Source organism: Thamnophis elegans, chromosome 14, assembly GCF_009769535.1.
Source record: "Thamnophis elegans isolate rThaEle1 chromosome 14, rThaEle1.pri, whole genome shotgun sequence".
In the NCBI taxonomy this organism is placed as follows: Eukaryota; Metazoa; Chordata; class Lepidosauria; order Squamata; family Colubridae; genus Thamnophis; species Thamnophis elegans.
The window spans coordinates 6,950,064-6,971,592 of record NC_045554.1 but is presented as its reverse complement, the minus strand read 5'-3'; the positions used below and the strand labels follow the sequence as shown (position 1 = coordinate 6,971,592).

At 44.1% G+C, this 21,529-nt stretch overlaps 1 protein-coding gene across 1 annotated transcript in view; it reads right to left on the bottom strand.

Moving 5' to 3' along the window:
- Positions 1–21,529, bottom strand: part of DNAH3 (dynein axonemal heavy chain 3) — a 137,356-nt gene that overhangs the window by 46,467 nt on the left and 69,360 nt on the right. Inside the window, exons 21-31 of the mRNA XM_032231008.1 lie at positions 13,380–13,471; positions 12,018–12,132; positions 10,562–10,678; positions 8,972–9,151; positions 7,420–7,556; positions 7,025–7,226; positions 5,677–5,769; positions 4,539–4,649; positions 3,270–3,384; positions 2,051–2,249; positions 1,064–1,172 (exon numbers count right to left, since the gene is read on the bottom strand). Of these exons, the coding sequence (XP_032086899.1) occupies positions 1,064–1,172; positions 2,051–2,249; positions 3,270–3,384; positions 4,539–4,649; positions 5,677–5,769; positions 7,025–7,226; positions 7,420–7,556; positions 8,972–9,151; positions 10,562–10,678; positions 12,018–12,132; positions 13,380–13,471 (1,470 nt within the window). The remainder of the gene's footprint in view (positions 1–1,063; positions 1,173–2,050; positions 2,250–3,269; positions 3,385–4,538; positions 4,650–5,676; positions 5,770–7,024; positions 7,227–7,419; positions 7,557–8,971; positions 9,152–10,561; positions 10,679–12,017; positions 12,133–13,379; positions 13,472–21,529) is intronic.

The following is a 21,529-nucleotide window of genomic DNA, read 5'->3' as shown; positions in this document are numbered from 1 at the left end:
CAAGTTTTGCAGATATCAGCCTGGCAGTTCTCCAAGCCAGAAAAGGTCTTGTGACTGTAAATCCTCCCACGAAAGACTTGGCTGGATGTGAATGAGCAGAATTCGCAGTAAATTAATAAAAGGGGTGTTTGTTGGGACAAAGAGTTTGCTTCATGCTCTTGGGAAGCCTAAGTCAGAACACTCAGCAACAAACAGATCAAAACATTGAGGTACAACAATTCTCTGAGAGAGAGGGGGGAGGGAGGGAGGGAGGGAGAGAGAGAGAGAGGGAGAGGGAGATAAGAAAATGACTGAAGCAAGCATCCTCCTGATTCACAGGAAGATAAAAGAGGAAACCCATTCATTTATTCAGTGCAAGGTGCTCTTCTAATGAAAGTAGTTGTAGGTCTACACAGTGTTTATTTCTTGGTCTGAGCTATTTTGTAGGGCTTATGTTCTCTTTCTCCTCCCCTCAACAGTTGCAGAGGATAGTTCACAGAATGCACTTGAGAGGCCAAGGCTACAATCAGTGTAGCCAAAAGTCTGTATATCTCACAAATATTGGCTGTACACAAAGTTGTACATCCAGTGGCTATTTTTCCCTATGATGCATAGAGCAGGAGGATGAGGAAGATGAAAAGGAGGAGGAGGAGGAAGATGAAAAGGAAGAGGAGGAGCAGGAAAGGAGCAGACGGAGGAGGAGGATGAAAAGGAGGAGGAGGAAGATGAAAAGGAGAAGGAGGAAGAAGATGAAAAGGAAGAGGAGGAGCAGGAAAGGAACAGAAGGAGGAGGAGGAGGAAAAGGAGGAGGAGGAAGAAGATGAAAAGGAAGAGGAGGAACAGGAAAGGAGCAGGAGGAGGAGGAAGATGAAAAGGAGGAGGAGGAAGATGAAAAGGAAGAAGAGCGGGAAAGGAACAGGAAGAGGAGGAAGATGAAAAGAGGAGAAAGAAGAGAAAAAGTGTACGAGGAGGAGAAAAGAGAAGAGAGGAGAAGGAGAAGAGAGAGAGGAAAAGGAGGAGGAGAAAAGAAGAGGGAGGAGAAGGAGGAGGAGAAAGAGAAGGAGATTCCTGATTCCTTTGGTACCTGCTTAGCCAAAGCTTTGGCAAGATCCTTAGTAGTTTCTGTTTTCCCAGTGCCGGCCGGTCCTTCGGGAGCTCCTCCTAGATTTAATTTCAAAGCTCCCATTAAAGTCCTACGACATAGAAATGAGATTATAGAGAGAAATCAATAGATACATAACTACACAAAGTCCCACCCTCATTCTCTCTTCACATAGACGTACACTGACATGTTATCCCAATCTTTGTGCGTGATTTATGGTGCCACATTATGTGTGAATCAGGCCATTATGCCATCTTCAACCTAAGCGTAATATAATGTGTGATTCCAGTCATTAGTGTCAGGGGGCGCAAGGGATATCATCACACAAATGTTATGACTGATACTTAGTTCGTGATGCAACAAACCTAATTTATATTGTTGAGGGAAATAAAGGGTCTCCTTGACTATTCCACACTATCTTTTAATAAGGAAATAATTCTATTGAATAGGGGACTAAATTAATAAACTTTTATCCAAGAAACAAATTCTACAAGAAATCTAAATTTCACTGCTTGAATTCAAAAATACAATTTTGCTTCCTGCCCTGATTCTCCCCACTCCATCAAATCTGTCAGAGTTTTGGGAGTGTGACTATTATTATGAGATAAACCCAGGAGCAAAGCACAGCACACAGAGCCTTTAGACAATTAATAGTGGTTTATATATACAGGCATACAGACATACACATTGTAGATAAATCCCTTACCACTCAGCTATGGGGAGAAATGAGATATATGACGAGAGAGAGAGAGACGTCCTCTAATGACCACACACACGCACACACACACACACACATACACACATGTATTGCTGATTCATCCTCATTGCATCAAGTTACAGTTTACAGCTTACAACCTTACATCAGCTGGCAGCTATTAAATCCTCAGTACCTGATAAAATCAACGCTTTTGCTACCCTTAGATCTATAAATATTTTATCAAAGATTTAAAAATTGGGGAGGAATTTTACCTGTAGCATCGGTCTGTCAGCGGAGTTATCACCAAACGTAACGAGTTGCCCAGGTATTCATATCCGTACTTGGCTTCGGTTGTGATCATTCGGACCATCACATCTCTGTTTTCCCAGTAGTATCGCAGCTGAGAAATCCACTGGAAATCGTTCAGATCTGAAACTCGGTCTTGAGACAATTTTGCCACCACGTCGCGGGCTGCAGACGCAAAATTTTACTTGGAATAAGTAAACATCCATCTGTTGTGCTTAAACTACAGGGTGGTTGTGTTCTTTGGGGCTCTGTGTATAAGTCAGTGGGGGAAGCCAGATTCACTTAACAGCTGCAGTGATTCATTAACAACTGTGGCCAAAAAGATTGTAAAATTGACCATGACTCAGTAAAAATCACCGCCTCGCTTAGCAAAACAAATTCTGTTCCCAGTTGCAGTCCTACGTCGATTTGTATCAAACATCAGCAATTTAGTAACTTCTCATCCAGGATTGTGATGGCTCAGTAGTTAAAGATACTAAGCTTGTCAGCAGGAAAGCTGACAAACCAGTTTCAAGACCTGAGGACTGTGTGATGGGGTGAGCTCCTGTTCCTTGCTCCAGCTCCTACCCACCTTGCAGTTTGAAAGTATAAAAATGCAAGTAGATAAATAGGTACCTCTATCAGTTTGAAAGCATGTAAATGTGAGTAGATAAATAAGTTTGAAAGTATGCAAATGCGAGTAGATAAATAGGTACCACTAGCAGTTTGGAAGCATGCAAATGCGAGTAGATAAATAGGTACCTCTAGCAGTTCGAAAGTATGAAAATGCAAATAGATAAATAGGTACCACTAGCAGTTCGAAAGCATGCAAATGCGAGTAGATAAATGTACCACTAGCAGTTCGAAAGCATGCAAATACGAGTAGATAAATAGGTACCACTAGCAATTCGAAAGCATGCAAATGCGAGTACATAAATAGATACCCCTTCAGTGGGAAAGTAACAGCATTCCATGCGCCACAACACATAGTCATGCTGACCACATGACCACGGAAGGGTCTTTGGGCAACATTGGCTCCCTTGGCTAAGAAACAAAGATGAGCACTGACCCCTAGAGTCGGACACAACTGGACAGGAAAACCTTTACCTTTATCCCCTAATCCGTAACGTTCCTTGCTCTCCCTTCCACCCCTCTTAAGACAATCCCTACTTCAACATCTTTTTCATCCTTCCCGTTGCCACTTACCATGCACATCAATGACCGTGAGGGCACCCAGGGTCAACCGAGCTCCGCTCGACAGCTTTCCTCTCACCAGCTCCACGATCTCCCCAATCTGCTTGTTGCTTTTTTCCAAAAATGCCTGAAGCAGAGACACAGCAATGAGACTGGACCTCCTCCTCACGAGAGCCGTCAGGGATGGGAAAAAATGGCCCCCAGGAATTCCCAAAACAAATCAAAACATTGGTGTATTTTTCTCTCTCCTATTTTATAAAGGAGTTACATTTTTTTAAAAAATATCACATACAGGCAACCCTCGACTTAAAAACCATTTGTTTGGTTACAACCAGTGGTGGGTTGCAGACGGTACACCCCGGTACGGGCGTACTGGTGCCTGCTGCGAGCACCAGGCACCGTTCCAGTACAGTGCTCCGGAGGGCCCACCCACCCGCTCTCCTTACCGGTTTTGGAGCTGTTCCGGGCTTCCTTATAGACTCACAGAGCGTACAGTGCCTACGCGATGCTCCACCGAGCAGCTAGAGTGTCGCAGAGCATCACGGGCATAAGTACATATGCGTGCGCTGCACACATTCATGTGGTGGACGCCGGACCCCGTTACACCGGGATCCGGAACCCACCACTGGTTACAACGGTTCTGAAAAATGTGACTTTTTGACTGTTACTTGCGATTACATCCGCCATGGCATCGCTGCAGTTGCGACATCCAAATTTAAGCCCTTGGCAAACCAGCATCCATTTACAATAGTTGCAACATCCTGGGTTGTGTGACCGCCATTTGCAACTTTCCGGCAAGCAAAGTCAACGGGGGAAAGCAGATTCGCTTAATGACCCCGTGGCTCACTTAATTGCAGTGATCCAATTAACAGCCTCGGCAGAAAAAAAAGGTCTTAGAATTGGGTGTGACTCGCTTAACAACGGCCTTGCTTAGCTATGGAAACGTTGCTCGTAATTGTGATCGTTAGTCAAGGACCGCCTGCATAGAGCAGGACTCAATGATCTTCTGTGGTTTTATCATTAAAAGTAAAATAAGAAGCTTTTGGGGGGGAGGTCATAACCCTGAATGGTGACTAAGCAACAGGTCATAAGTCAGGGGCTACCTGGACGTTGCATATCTAGATAGGAACCCCATTAATATTGTGGAGTCTGGTACAATCTCTGCATATCAGGCGTCACCAAGCAACAGCTGGAGAATTTGGGAGTTGTAGTCCCAACCTATCTAAGGTAACTGAGAAAAGTTGCTATATCTGGACATTTAAGGAGTATGTGTGAAATTACAGGTAAAGAGGTTTCCTGTATGGCTTCCGATACTTCTTTGGTCCAGAAGATTGAGGATACACAAATAACAGCTTGTCCTGGCCACTGCAGCACCCACGCTTTTCGAGGAACCTAAAAAAAATACACATACGCAGACAAGAAAAAAAATATTTGTGCCTTTTTCGGCTATAGCTATGAAGCATCAAACATCTGTTTTGATAGGGGTCAGAGAAGCACTTGTTAAAACGGTCGGTAAGCCCTAAAACGGGCTTTCTTCTTCTCTTTTTTAAAACATTTTTTTTAAAAAAACTAAACTAAAGCAGACGTAAAGTGAGATTTGGACATTAAGTGTGAAACCTACTGGGTCAGGCTGGACAACCTCTTAGAGCCCCTTTACTTCTATATTAAAGTCACATAGGCAGAATTGCAGCTTGCAAAAGAACAGGAAGCCAGTGCCTAACCATAAGATGCCCCTATGTCAAAATCTATGTCAAAAGTCCAAGGTTCAATTAAAGTTCGTTAATGACACGTACTCCATAAACAAAAGGAGAAGTAAGATCCCATCTCCTTATAAGGCTTCTCTCCTCAAGGTAACCACTAAGAAATGAATTAAGTGTTTCCGTGTTACGCTGCCTTTGAGAATGTATAAGAACGTGTGCTTTGATGATGAAGGTGGTTCAGGATTTGCAATGTTAGCCATTTCGATAACTTTCTGAACCTGGCTGCCAAATAAACCTTTCCTGTATCCTGAGAAGTCTAAAGCCTGTCATTTTGTGCAACAAAACAACAGTCCTGCAACAACCCTACAATTTGTTCAGCACTTTCCTATTCCCTGTGCCTCTCAAAATCTCAGGGATTCCCTTCTCTTCAAATGGGCCCTTTTAAAATGAAAAAAACCAGCTTTCTTTCTCAAGCTCTTACGTGACTCTAAAGCACATTTTTTTTAAAAAATGGATATATACAAATGAATGCACAAGCTAGAACCTGTGGACAGCGACTTCGGAAAACATAATGGTTTCTGCTTAGAAAATACAGCTGTTAACAATGGATCCAACACTTTTAAGCACATCTGCATCTCGACTCCTTTTGTTCAGGTTGTGTTCCTGAGGCTTTGGGGTGCAAGTGAACTCTTCAAAGGATTTGTGGATTAGCTGCTCACCTCATCGTACCCTTTGATGCCGTTTTCCATGACTTGCCTGATGCTAGCCAACATCATTTCCTCCACCTGCAACAGCCATTTCTCAACCATGCCCTGAAAGAATAAAGTAAAAAGAGAGAGAAATGCAAAAAAGACAAATTACAATGAAATCACACACACACAAATAAGATAAGAGTAAAAAGGGAATGGGCCTTGGAAGGAAGATTGCAATAGGTAAAAGTAAAGGTTCCCCTCACACATATGTGCTAGTCGTTCCTGACTCTAGGGGGCGGTGCTCATCTCTGTTTCAAAGCCGAAGAGCCAGCGCTGTCCGAAGACGTCTCCGTGGTCATGAGGCCAGCATGACTAAACACCGAAGGTGCACGGAGCGCTGTTCCCTTCCCACCAAAGGTGGTCCCTATTTTTCTACTTTACATGCTTTCGAACTGCAAGATTGGCAGAAGCGGGGACAAGTAATGGGGGCTCACTCTGTTACGCGGCGCTAGGGATTCAAATCGCCGAATTGCCGACCTTTCTGATTGACAAGCTCAGTGTCTTAGCCACTGAGCCACCACGTCCCTAAGACTGCAATAACAGCCTCTTAAACCCAACTGGCACTCTAAAACAGGGCTCCCCAACCTCCGAGCCGCAGACTGCTAGCGTGCTCTGGCCCGCTGGGAACTGGGCCATGGAAACAGCGGGTGAGCGTGCAAAGCTTCATTCGCATATGACAGGATTTAGGTTGTGTGTGCAAAACCATTCCTCGATGCCAAAACTGCCGAAGCCGCCATCAGTGCCACCACCGGGCCGCAGACTCAAAAAGGTTAGGGACCTAACCTTTAAACACCCCTCTAAAACACCCCCCCTCCACAGGATGTGCAAGTGTAGGATTGCAGTTCAATATATTTTGACCGTGAAGTTGTGTAAAGGTTCGCCTAAATTTCAGCATCTAAAATAGGACATTTCCCAAAGCTGGGAAGGAAGGAAGGAAGGAAGGAAGGAAGGAAGGAAGGAAGGAAGGAGCAAGGGAGGGAGGGAAGGAAGGAAAGAGCAATGGAGGGAGGGAAGGAGAGTGGGAATGAATGAATGAAGGAAGGAAGGAAGGAGCAAGGGAGGGAAGGAAGGAGAGAAGGAAAGAAGGAAGGAAAGAACAAAGGAAGGAAGGAGCAAGGGAGGGAGGGAAGGAGAGAGGGAAGGAAGGAAGGAAGGAGAAAGGGAGGGAGGGAAGGAGAGAGGGAAGGAAGGAAAGAACAAAGGAAGGAAGGAAAGAAGCAAGCGAAAGGAAGGAAGGGCAAAAACACAGAGAAGGAAAGAGAAAAAGTGAAGGAAAAAAGAGAAGGAAGGAAGGCGGGAGGGAGAGAAGAATTACCCTGGCATGAAGTGGAAAGATTTTCTTAATGAAAGGAACAACTTCCTTCTCTGAACTGATCATTCCTGTGATTTCCAATGCTTCGGTGAACTCCAGTTTTGCAATCCCCTCGAAGCACTTCTTCAAGTGTGGCTGAACGCGGAGAGGGTCTTTGGTTTCAGATAAAATCTCCAGCAGCTCATCGTTTGAAAGGAAGAAGAACCTGTTCAAAAGAGATTCCAGAGGGCCACGTCCATTACTATAGTGTTTTCCAATCTTAGCCACATTGAGACATCTGGACTCCAACTCCCAGAACCCCTCCCCCCAGGCAACAGCACCTAAAGGAATGAAGGTGTGCTTAGCCAACCAATGGTTGCAATGAGCATTCTTCGCCTGCCAATTGAGAAGAGACATACCTTGGGAAAAATAATCTCTTCTTTTCTAAGTAATTATTCAGGCCCTTCTGGATGTCTTCCAAAAACATATTTGCTTCTTGAAGTCGGTTCAACATCTTGGGCTGTTCCGTAGCGATGAGGACTCGGGTGTCTTTAACCTATGATTAACCACAAAGATAAGAGACATCTATGGAGATTCTCCATCATCCTGGTCATGGTGGTCCCAAAGGTGCTTTTTCAAGAGACAGCCTGGACTTCCTGTTGTGGCCCGCCAGTGGTCAGTGGAGCTGGCAGCAGATTCAGAGAGTGAGGAGGTTGGGGAGGAACCTGGGCCAGTCCTGGAGTCTGGGGAAGGCTCTGAGGAGGGCTCTGTGTGGGAGGCAGAGAGGGGGCCAGGGCCGTATGCCAGTTACCAGCTGCCTTCAGAGTCAGACATCAGTGAGGCAGACGAACAGCTGGAGCCTGTTCCCAATGTGCGCATGTGCAGAGTTGCCAGACAAAGGGAAGAGCTAAAGACAGGGGTTGACTTGGGAGTAAGGCCACGGGTGGATGATGAATGGCCCCTCCCAGAGGAAATAAAAGAGGAGCGAAAGGGGACTGGGGTTTGCAGGAAACAATTAGTTCCCTTAATTGATTCGTGACTCTCTGAGACTCCTGGCCAAGTTCTGTAGAGATCGGCCTGGCAGCTCTCCAAGCCAGATAAGGTCTGTGACTGTAAATCCTCCCTTGAAAGACTTTGCTGAATGTGAATGAGCAGAATTCACAGTCAATGAATAAAAGGGGTTTTGTCGGGACTTCATGCTCTCAGGAAGCCTCGGTCAGAACACTTCCTGGGTTTTTTGTTTTCTTCAAAAATGTTTCACTTCTCCTCCAAGAAACTTCTTCAGTTTTATATTTATGGAGATTCTCAGTCATCCAGGTCATGGTTGTCCCAAAGGTGCTTTTCCAAGAGGCAGCCGGACTGTCTAGGTTTTTCCTTGAAGACATTTTGCTTCTCATCCAAGAAGCTTGTTTGATGAGGGAAGCTTCTTGGATAAGAAGCAAAACATCTTCGAGGAAAAACAAAGAAAAACTCAGCTGCCTCTTGAAAAAGCACCTTTGGGTTCTTCAGTTCTGACTGACAGAATTGAATGCAGCTTCTTGGATGAGAAACAGAGGCAGAACTTCCAGTCCTCTCTGGACCAGCTGATCCGTGGAACATGGGCTGAGATTAAGGGGCCTCCTGCACCTCAAAATTAATAAGACCTTCCCAAAAATAAGGCCAAGCGCTTATTTCGGGGAGGTCAAAAGAAAATAAGACCTTGTCTTATTTTTGGGGAAAGACGGTAGGACTTCTGGTTGTGCTCTTTCTCTGAACTATCTTGCAGGTCTCACCAATGGGCCACCCTCAGAAGCCAAAAACACAAAGCAAACCAGTCAACCAAGCTAACCAACTACTTCAACCAAGTAACCAAGTTCAACGAGTTTTCGGAATGCCACCCCGAGATCCTTCATTAAGCCGATGTGACAAGGACTCCGGACAATATTCTGAAATGGGTATTTCAAAAACCAGCAAGCCAAAGGCAATCCCTACCGCTTGGGCCATGATGTCCTTCCAGTAAGCATCTACTATCCCAAATTTTCGGCCTTCTTCGGGCATTTGAGCAATAATATCCTCGGAGCTGAAGATGGGCTCCAGGTAAAGCCAGGTTGCCTGACATTTTAACCAGTTGTCCATAATTTCCTGCATCAGGACAAGTTTTTCTTCCCATCTCTGAAAAAAAAAAAAAGGACCGACTCAAGGATTTGCAATGTTTCCAGCCAGTTTCTGACAAACCAAATCACTGAATGGACTACATGTGTCAGGCCTCCAGTCATATTCCTTTTAGGAGGTTTGGCCTGCCACACTCTCTCTCTCTCTCTCTCTTTCTTTACTATGCTGTTGTCAGCGTTCCAAATATCATGCAGAATTTAATCAGAGTCAAAGGCAAACTTATGCTTAAAGTTCCAATTTAATAAGGCAGGCATGTTGGCATCGTGCTATGGAATCCCAATTCTGGAAGTTCCTTTCTAGAAGCCCAAGGTCATTTTTTGTCTTCACGCCTCTGTACAACTAGATGGGTGGAAATGCTAGCGTGGAAGTGGAAGATTGGACCATGTGATGGATTTGTGGGTGTGGGGGCAAGATCATGAACTTTCAACTGGGTGGGAAACCCAGGAGGCTTTCAGATTTGGGTTTCCACAGTTTGTACCAACATGTCTCTCTTACTAAATTGGAACTTTGAGGAAAGCTCTGCCTTGGACTCTGATTTAATTCTGGATGATATTTGGAATGCTGACAACATGATTCATTTAAAAGTGCAGTGATTTGCTTAACAATCGTAGCAAAAGAGGTTGTAAAATCGGACACCATTCATGTAACAACCACTTTGCTGAACAACGGACATTGGAAGAGTGATGAGATTCCTCTTGATGAGAAGGCGATTAGGAAAATAGAATGTGCAGAAATGAATGGATTAACATTAAGAATTAAAGAGAACAAACTGAATATTATAAGATATGGGAAGTGTTTTATCAACGGTGAAGAGGGAAAAAGAGGGAAATTAGAAATGAGGGAAGAAGATTAAAGAGGAGTAGAAAATAAGATAGAGGTATAAACAAGATGATAATTCTTAGTATTATGAGGAGGAAGATAATTATGATTAATGTTAGTATTGTACTTTTATTAGAAGATATGTTAAGAGGGAAATGAATAGGTTAATAATGTTCAATTGCTTAAGATATTGCAATTTTAAGATTAGAGAATTCATATTAATGTAAAAGATGTTGTAAATGCTGAAAGCTGTTACACAGAGATATTTGTACCCAGACAACACAAGGTTTAAGGAAAGATGAAATGTTTATATGTTGAAAAAAATATTTTTTAATAAAAATACAATGAACATTTTGGCCCAAATTATGGTAATAAGTCAAAGACTGCCTGTTCTTCTCAATCATCCCTCCAAGATCAGAGATAAAACGGCCTATTTTCTGAATCCTGTCCCTGATAATCCTCTTTCTATTGCATAGTAAGATGTCAAGGAATGGTTTAAAGGAGATCAGATTTAGGCCAGCTTGAAGAAAGTGATCCAGTATCTGCTGCTGAAATCTAACCAATGCCACAGGCCACTGTTAGGCCACTCACCCGACATTCGGCTTCGATTGGCTTGATAAACGGAGAGCCACACATGGTCTGCGTCTTGATGATGTGGTCATCCAGCAACAGTTGAATGTCATCAACAGCCGAAAGGATGTTGGTATCCTGCAAAAAAACAGGTGTTTGCAGGGAAATTAAAGTATTTTGGCACTCGATTTCTAGGATCTTAAAACTCTTTTCCACTCCCCAACATCATACGGGATCCATCACCCTCTAGATGCAGACGTCAAGAGCCATGTTGGCTGTGGAATTCCAAAAGTTGAAGTCCACATGTCTGAAGGATGCTCATCTTGAGAACCGATGCATAACTTTAATAATCTACTATGCTTCCTATCTAATTTTTTGCTTCATCATGATCTCAATTCTATGAAGGCAAGCCCTGACACAGCTTCATATTTTCTTTCCTTGGTTTCCATGTACCATCTGTATCGGAAATTACTGTGGCTGATGATATGAGGGTTGTCCCCCTCTCCAGAACCTGTCTCCTCCTCCTCCTCCTCCTCCTCCTCCTCCTCCTCCTCCTCCTCCTCCTCCTCCTCCTCCTCCTCCTCCTCCTCCTCCTCCTCCTCCCCTTTCTTCTCTTCCCCTTTTACCACCTCAGGTCTTGAGGCAAATACAAAATTCTGGTTCTTGCACTTGCACTTCTGGCGGCCTCAACCATTGTTGATGCTGCTGTAGTGTGTCTTAGATGTTGCCTCTCCATCTTCTTCTGGATCTGTCTTGTGTTCTTTAGCCTTCTCCTTTTTTGTATGGTATAGAATCCTATGACATTCTATAATCCTATAACTATTTGTCTGAAGTGATGTAGGGTTTCCTGCTTAAGCAGGGGGTTGGACTAGAAGACCTCCAAGGTCCTGTCCAACTGTGTTATTCTATTCTATTCTATTCTATTCTATTCTATTCTATTCTACTCTACTCTACTCTTTCTAGGTGAACAAACTGCTTAATTTGCTGTTTCTGTATGTAGTTTAAGCTTGTTTCTATTCCAATTCTTTCTTTTTTTATCTCATTTTTTAATTTTATCCCTTCTGGCTTTCCTCAAACATCTCATTTCTGCAGTGACTAACTTTTGCTTATGCTTTATTGCAAGCATCCATGTTTGGCACTGGTAATACAGGGTGGGGATGAATATGCTTTGTGTGAGATGATTCTTTGTGTTGATTCTTTGTGCTGATGGCACATGACCTATGGTGCAAAATTCTCTCTCTCTCTCTCTCTCTCTCTCTCTCTCTCTCTCTCTCTCTCACACACACACACACACACACACACACACACACACACCAAACAGCCTAACTAAAGAGTTCTCCTCTGAGGTTTCTTTCATATCTATGATCAGTTTCTCAATGGTCAAATCAGGAGCAGACTCAAAGGAGGTCAGCACCTTCAATGAAAAAAACATGCGTCAGACCAGAATTCAATGACAAAGAACCAAGAACCTACTGACCGTATCCCTGTATTTCACAAAAGTGAAACGGATGTTGACCCATTCCGATTTCATCTTCTCCATGTTTTTCTCTAAGGAATATTCTTTGCTGGCTGCGGCACCAATCGGCTCGATTCTACAAGGGAAAAGAGAAAGTTAGCAAAGTTGGCACCTGATACCCCTGGGAAGGAACGAACTTTCCCCGCTTTGGATTCGTAGCTTAACCCCGTTTTATCCAGGAACACCGACTGGTCAGGGCGCTAAAAGAAAAGAAGGGGAACATTTTGCAAACTACAGCCAGGAAAATATATTCATTGCCTTTTTCTGTATCCGTAGTCCTCTATTGGTGACCACAATTGAGCCCAAAATTTCCATTATTAAGCAAGACAGTTGTTGAGTGAATTGCCGCCCCATTTTGTGCCCTTTCTTGTTGCAGTTGCTAAGTCAATCACTGCGGTTGTTAGTTTAGTAATACGGTTGTTCTGTGAATCTGGCTTGGCCATCGACTTTGCTTGTGGGAACGTCACAAAATGTGACGTGACCCTCCCAGGACACTGCAAGCCTTCATAAATATGAACCAGTTGCCAAGCAGCTGTTGTGGTCTGTCAGCAGCCAGATTCGGACAGTGAGGAGGTTGGGGAGGAACCTGGGCCAGTCCGGGAGTCTGGGGAAGGCTCTGAGGAGGGCTCTGCATCGGAGGCAGAGAGGGGACCAAGGCCATCTGGGAGTTATGTGCTGCCTCCGGAGCCTCCGGAATCTGACATCAGACTCCCCCTATTCCCAGTGTGCGCATGCGCAGAGCTGCCAGAAGGCAAGAACAGTTAAGACAAAAGGGATAACTTGGGAGTAAGGCTTGAAGGAGATTGGCCCCTCCCATAAGACGTAAAGGAGGAGCAAAGGCACATGAGACTTTGCAGGAAGCAACTTTGTTCGTTCCAGTCGGTTTCAATTCTGGAGCTCCGTTTTGACTCTGTGCTCTGTGTGGCCTTGCAAAGCTAATTGCCAATTAGGTCTTTGGCAGTGTTTCAAGGGAGATAAAGCCTTATTGCGAAGGACTGTGGCAGACTTCTGATGGACTCTTTACAAACTATTTGGGACTCATGAATGAACTTGATTCACAGCCTTTGAAATAGAAAGAGGGTTTGGGGGGCTAAGCGTGTGCTTTTTACTGTATCAAGAAACCTAGGTCACAACAGCGGCTGAATTTTGATCATGTGATCAGAGGGGTACTCCAGCGATTCAAAATGTGAGAACCGGCCATAAGTGCCACTGTAACTTCAAACAGTTGTTAAAGGCTGTAAGTCAAGGACTATCTGAAAATGTCTTTGGTTTCAGCAAACAAGGATAAAGGATTTTTTGGGGTGGGGGAGATGTCTTCCTTACTTTTCAATGTATTTCGATAGCCCGAATTCCAACATATTCATCAAGGAAGTTGTGTCATCTGGCCGTATCTCATAGCCCACAATCTCACTGATCTGGAAAATCAGAAGGGAGATAAGCATTACGAAGGAGAAATGGATGAAAATCCTAAATCAGAGGTCCCCAACTCCCAGTCCTTGGTACAGGATGAGGCTGCAACATGCCAGCAAGCGGGCCACGCAAACAAGCGAAACGCCATTCGTGGGATGCAGGCAGGACACAAAACCACATGCTCCTCTGTCCTGCAGAAAACCTTCTCTCCATGGAACCGTTCCCTGATGCCCAAAAGGTTTTTGGGGCCGCTGTCCTAAATTATATGGGCACAATAGCATTGTTTGGTCTTCAGGATTGTTAGCAAGGTATGGTGAAAAAAAGGGAAGATGGCGATCAGAAAACAGGATCAGAAAATGGCAAGGAAAAACAAGGGGAAAAAAGGTACAACAAGAGATATTACAGAGGGAACTTAAGGAGGCGGAATTGGAATTGCGGAAGGATCCACAAAACGGGTCCAAGAAAGAAAAAAGAGAGATCATAAAACATAACTTAAACAGTACGGGAAGAACTAGCCCAGGAGCTTAAATTGGCTAAACAATAGTATTTCGCATACACAAATAAACCTGAACGTTGGTTAGCATGCAAACTGAAAAAAAGAAAAAGAAAAAAGGACAATATATCAGCTACAAGATGAGGATGGGTCCATACAACACAGAGCGGAAGAGAAAAAGAACATAATTCAAAAGTGTTTTTACTAAACTTCATTCTCAAGATAACATAGCGGAAGACAAAATCAAACAGTATCTAAATTTAGCAACCCTAAATCCAATTGCAGATGAACAGAGAGAAACGATAAACAGACCAATTACAAAAACTGAGTTAGAGATGGCATTGAATTAAAAAAAACAAAAAACAATAAAACTCCAGGTCCAGATGAAATTCTGGTGGGACTATACAAAAACGTCCAGAAAATGGGATCAAAGCTCTTTTTGGGATATACATGACAATCCCAAAGGTGCTTTTTTTTTTAAAGAGGCAGCTGGATTTTCTGGTTTTTCTTTGAAGACATTTTGCTCCTCATCCAAGAAGCTTCTTCAAAGAAAAACCAGAAAGTCCCGTTGCCTCTTGAAAAAAGCACCTTTGGGGCAACCATGATCTGGATGACGGAGAATCTCCATCGACATCTCCTTTGAATGTTGAGGATGTCAGCGTTCCTAGTATCATGTAGAATTAAATCAGAATCAAAGGCAAAACGATCCTTAAAGTTCCAATTTAATAAAGCAGACATCTTTGCACATCTGTGTAATCCCAATACTGGAAATGACATCAGAATTCCACCCAGTTAAAAGTTCATCATCTTGTCCCCACACCCACAAATCCATCACATGGTCCAATCTTCTTCTTCCATGCTGGCATCCACACCCAGCTTCTTCCGGTCAGGTGTACTGGTGCGGAGACAAAGGATGACCTTAGCTTCTAGTAAAGAATGAAAACAATACATTCCACAATCCTACTCCTTCTATTCCCCCCTCCCATCGACTATACTAATGAAACAGCATAATGAAATAAGAGAAAGTGTGGCAGGCCAAAATTCTAAAAGGAATACAATTGCAGGCCTGACAGGGGGTTGTTAAGTGAATCTGATTTTCCCATGGACTTTGTTTGTCAGAAGGTCACAAAAAGGGGATCACAGGACCCCGGTGTCAGGCCTGCAATTATATTCCTTTTAGAATTTTGGCCTGCCACACTTTCTCTTGTTTCATTATGCTGTTTCTTTAGTATAGTTGATGGGAGGGGGAATAGACAGGAGTAGGCTTGTGGAATGTATTGCTATCATTCTTTTCTAGAAGACCAAGGTCATCTTTTGTCTCTGCACTTTTACATCTGACTGGAAGGAGTTGGGTGGAGATATCAGCGTGGAAGAAGAAGATTGGACCATGTGTTGGATTGTGGGTGTGGGGACAAGATCATGAACTTTTAACTGGGTGGAATTGTGATGTAATTCCCAGAATTGAGTTTAACACAGATGTGCTAAGATGTCTGCTTTATTAAATTTGAACTTTAAGGATCATTTTGCCTTGGACTCTGATTTAATTCTATATGATACTTGGAACCCTGACACCCGGGACATTGAAACCATCATAAATACGAGTCCGTTGCCAAGCTTCTGAATTTTGATCTCATGACTATGGGAATGTTGTAACGGTTGTGTGAAAAATGGTCAGAAGTGACTGTTTTCAGCATTGTCGTAACTTCAAACAGTCAGTAAATGAACTGCTGTAAGTTGAGGACCACCTGCATAGCAGGGGTGTCAAACTCAAGGCGTGCTTAGGGAGCTTAGATCTGGCCTGGAGGAGCGGGGGGTGGGGACACACTGGCAGAGGACTAGCAAAACAAACTAAAAAACAAAAGGAGAAATGTTTCTTCCCCTTTTCCGTTTGAGCATGCAAGAAGGGACAGGAAAGGAGAAAGGGAAAGAGGTAAGACAAAGAAAAAGAAAGGAAGGTGGGAAGAGAGCAAAGAAGGAAAAAGAAGGAAAGAGGAGAAGGTGCTACGGTTTGCTTTAACTGTATGAGCCGAGGTGGCGCAGTAGTTAGAGTGCAGTACTGCAGGCCACTTCAGCTGACTGCTATCTGCAGTTTGGTGGTTCAAATCTCACCGGCTCAAGGTTGACTCAGCCTTCCATCCTTCCGAGGTGGGTGGAATGAGGACCCAGACTGTGGGGGCAATATGCTGACTCTGTAAACCGCTTAGAGAGGGCTGAAAGCCCTATGAAGCGGTATATAAGTCTAACTGCTATTGCTATTGATAGGTTGTGAACAAGCTGTAACAAATGGCCTAGCTCATGCCTAAAGCTAAGTTTTGAGCCATTGTTCGAAAGCCTCAGAAACCAGCTTCCCTCTAAGGCAGGGGTGTCAAACTCAGGGCCCGCGGGCCGAATCCGGCCCACAGGGTGCTTAGATCTGGCCCACGGGGCCACTGGAAACAGAAAAGGGCCGGCCCCCAGTGCCTCTGTGAGAGAACAGAGCTCCGTTTTCACTGGCAGAGGGCTAGCAAAACAAATTAAAAACAAAACGAGAAATGTTTCTTCCCCTTTTGCATTTGAGCATGGAAGAAGGGACAGGAAAGGAGAAAAGGAAAGAGGTAAGACAAAGAAAAAGAAGGGAAGGTGGGAATAGAGTAACGAAGGAAAAAGAAAGAAGAAGGAAGAAGAAAGGTGAATAAAGAGGAAGGGAGGGAGGGAGGGAGGGAGGGAAGGAAAGAAGGAAGGAAGGAAGGAAGGAAGGAAGGAAGGAAGGAAGGAAGGAGATTATAATGAGAGGGAGGGAGGGTCTGACGGAAGTCCTGCCTTAGCACTTGGCCACTACAGATGTTCCTGACACGAGTGATGTCAAGCTGGCCACCCCCACCCCCATCACAGCCCACCAAGGTCAAACACAACCCTGATGCGGCCCCGAGTGAAATTGAGTTTGACACCCTGCTTTGCAGCATCTGTTTCTTGAACTGGTCTAAAACTCGGAGGCTTCCCTGCTTCTAATACACACACACACACACACACACACACACACACACCCTTAACCATTCCGCTTGTGGGAATTGTTGTTCAGATCAGCAGACCTGTTCCCAATGCCGGTCTTTCATCCCATGATTGCAGGCGATGGAAAGGACGGGCAGATGTTGCTTGAACTTGTCGATTTTAAACTTCACATTCTCCGCCATCCGCTTGGGGCCCGGGAGATCTATAAAGGTCTTGGTCAATTTGTACATGGTTCGCCACATATTGGCGACGTCCTCGCTGATTTCCTCCGCGTTCAGTTGGAGGACAGACCCTGCATGCAGCAAACGCAAAAAAAAAGAAAAGAAAAGAAAGAAATGCTAGAAGGAAGCACCCGCAGATGGTTAGAAGCAGGAGCCTGCTTTCAAAGCCAATTAAGTTTGACACATTCTCAATGCCATGAAAATATGAATTAGGAATGATCCTTCTGCATTAACGTGACAGCTGCATTAATGTGACACTAAGGTGACAGCAGCAGCAGGAATTATAAATCTACCCCCCCCTCCATCAGCACACGGTTGGCTGGAGCTGGTGAATAAGCAGAAGAATGGGCTTTGAATTATAATTTTTAAGCTGGTCGGGTCCTTGGGCGGGGATTCTAATTGGAGAAAAGACAGCCTCAAGGATAAAAAGAAAAAAAAAGGTGTTTGAAGACAGCTATGCTGAGCAGGAAGCCAACTTCGAAGGGACGCCTAATTGGGGAAAGACTCTTCGGTTTGAAAAATGCTTTCAGAGCATAAAAGATTCTCCGAAGACCTTTTAACAGAATAACAGAGTTGGAAGGGTCACCAACCTTTGGGAGCACAGGGACCACTAAATTCATAATTTTAAATCCCGCGGACCACTCATGTGATCTGCCTAAGGACAGGTGGGGTGGGCGTGGCAAGGTGGTTGTGTGACTGGGTGGGCGTGGTCAATTCACTCGTGTCGAGGGGCGCCTTATCAGTCTCTACGTGCCCCTCCCCTCCCAGCGACTACTTGCCTGCCCGCCCGGGCTCCTTAGGAAGCAGTTGCTGGAGCTAAGCAGCCACCATGAGAAAGAGTTGGCAAAAAAGCTCAGTTCAAATTGGATCTGGCCGAGAAGGAGGCTCAGCAGAAGCACCTCACTGAGGACTACAAGCATGGGCTTTCCAAGCAGAGGGAAGACCTGTGGGAGTGCAAGGCCAGGGACTGGCACCTGGAGGTTCAGCAGGCTGAGATGGTCAGCCAGTTCCAGGCTATGATGCAGTCCCACCGGAACGAGGCCCTCCGGCTCTTTGCCACCAGCGGTGGTTCCCTCCAGCCTTCGCCCAAAGCCCCCCACCACCACCAGGAGGCTGAAGCAGACCCCAAGTTGGAATTTCTTCCCCCGCTCCGACCCGCACAAAAAGATGACTGTGAAGCTGTTATCATGGCAACTCCACTGTGCTATACAGTAGAAGCCATTTTAAGGCACAACAGGATATATCTTAACAGAACACACACACCGAGGGGCTTTAGGGGTGTCTTACCCCACAGTATTTGTTTCCAGAGAGTAAGTCATGTGTGTACCAAGTTTGGTTGAAATTGCTTGAGGCATTCCAGAGTTATGCTGGCGCCCGCACACACACACACACACACACACACACACACACACACACACACACACACACAGAGTTTATATGCATTCATCATACATATATATATATATGTATACATACATACATATATACATACATACACACATACATACATACATACATACATACATATGTATGTATATACATATATACATACATACATACATACATGTATATGAACGCATTTTTACCATGACTATGATAATGATCTATCACTATTGTTGTATGTACACTGAGAGCTTATGCACCAGTGACAAATTCCTTGTGTGTCTAATCACACTTGGCCAATAAAGAATTCTTTTACTATGTGATTCACTTAACGACTGCAGCGATCCACTTAACTATCATGGCCAAAAAAAGAGGCTGTAAAATTGGAGGCTGCTGACTTAACCTCTGCCTTGCTTAGCCGTGGAAATTCTGGTCCCCATTTTGGTCATGTCAAAGACTCCCTCTTCATTCTTTTAACAAACGTGTCGCGTTTATGAAGAACATATCACCCTGTACAAATCCTCACCGTTCATCCACTCCTCAGACTTCACATGAAAGTGGTAAGCGGTCACCCAAAGTTGCTCGAACGGGAGCTTGTGTGAAATGATGGTTTGGAGCAGAGGAAACTGGCTTTTCTCTCGTTCAAGTAACTCCTCTTCCTTATTGATCGTCTGTTAAAATTAACACAGGAGTTCAGATACAGGCATGCATGGCTTTAAAGGAGGAGGAAGAATATTTGATGCTTCTGAATTTTGGAACTGGAGAAGACTCCTTAAAATATCACGGACAACAAGGAAACCACCCAATGGAGGATTGAACAAATCCACCCAGAGTTTTCACTCAAGGGACAGATGACCAGGTTCAAATTGTCCTACTTGAGACACCTCAGTAAAACCTCTGGAGAAGGTGAAGCAACAACCAACAACCAAATGGATGGACTTTGTTACAGAAGTGATAAGTCTCTTGGAAGTGTGGAAAGATCTGAAGGATCTGGTTAAGATGATCATGAGAAATCTATCCGTGTAGTCATTAAGAGTCAACACTTGCGTTAGGTCACATAGTCTATAAATTTCCATGGGTTGGTCCTTCTGAAATAATTTAGATCCATGCTTAGAAGACCTGAAGGGTCGGGTTGGGAGGTCTGAAGGACCACATTAAGGACAGATCAGAGACAGATCAGAAATCTATCTATATGGTCACCAAGACTCAACACCCGTTTGATGTCATACAGTTTATCAATTTCCATGGGTTGATCCTTCTGAAATAATTTAGAGCCATGTTTGGAAGACTTAAAGGACCAGGTTAGGCGGCTTGAAGGACAAGGTTAAGGATAGATCATCGTGGAGAAATCTATCTATTTTGTCACTAAGACTCAACACCAATTTAATGTCATATAGTTTATCTATCAATTACCATGGGTTGATCCTTCTGAAATAGTTTAGGTCCATGTTTAGAAGACTTAAAGGGACAGGTTGGGAGGCTTGAAGGACCACATTATGGACAGATCATCATGGAGAAATCTATCTATGTAGTCACTAAGGGCCAACACCAACCTGATGGCACAGCCTCTCTATCAATTTACGTAGATTAGCCCTTCTGAAATAATTTAGTCCATGCTTAGCTCTTGAGCTCTAGGGAGACTAACCTCATATTCCAGAAGAGCATGGTCCAAATTCTTTGACAACTCAGTTAATTTTTCCACGTTATTCTTCATTTCTTCCATGGTCATGACGTCCTTCTTCCGGAAACTTTCCACTTCCTTGTTATAACTTTCAAGGATAGCTTCAAATTCAGAGCATCTGGTTCGGAGCAAAGATAATTTTTTTAAAAACGCCGCCCGAAACCTTCTTTCTCAATTAAAATAAGAAGAATGGGTCTTTAAGGACTACTCCATCTCTAGCGTCATCACATGGGGGTAATGAGGTAGATTTTATAACGACAGGTTCTGCTAGGTTGGCAGAAGCTGGGACAAGTAATGGGAGCTCACTCCGTTACGCGGCACCAGGGATTCGAACCACTGAACTGCCAACCTTTCTGATCCACAAGCTCAGCATCTTAGCCACTGTGCCACTGTGTCCCTTCACTAGATTAGACATACCCAATTCCTGCAACCATTCTTCATATTTAACCCCTAATCATAATGGCCGTGGTTTGAATTGTTACATATCAAAAGAAGACCCTGATCCTCCTTGACTCAACAGTAGCTTCCCTAAGATTTTGGCTCCATGTTCATTGCTTTCCCATCAATTATATCCCCTTTTCATCATTTTTCTGCATATATCCATTTTCTTTCCTCAACTTCCCAAGCATCCGGTGGGAACATCTGATCTTGAGCCAAGAAACATGGATCAGGCCCACTTGGAGAAAGGAAATCTCTGCTCCCTAGTAGACTGTAACCCACCTTTTAATCAGGGAAATCTCGACTTGTTCCCTCCTGTTCATGAGTTGATTCCGACTGGTATCAAAGATATCTTCAATCCCATCTGGCCAATGAAGAACTGTACTATTTAGTCTGATATCTTCACCTAGTAAATTAAAAAAACAGAAGGATGGAGGTCATTTTTTTCTATTTGACCAAGAAAACATCCCAAGACCAGAAGCAGGCATGCTTAGGAGGGATCCAGAGTCTCCTCACGTCTATGATGGATCAGGTTGGTCTTCCAACCAGATCCAAGTTCTTGGAATCTTCCCCTTCATGCTTTCCATAGGTAGGTTTAAAGAAATTGGGAGTTGGGGGAAAGTTGGGAGTTGGGGGCATGCTTAGGAGGGATCCAGAGTCTCCTCACGTCTATGATGGATCAGGTTGGTCTTCCAACCAGATCCAAGTTCTTGGAATCTTCCCCTTCATTGCTTTCCATAGGTAGGGTTTAAGAAAGTTGGGAGTTGGGGGAAGAGAAAGGTTTTTGCTTCTTAGTCACCACGAATTCCAACCCACATCTAGAGAGGTTATATTGTGTCCTGTTGGCCACTGGTCCTTC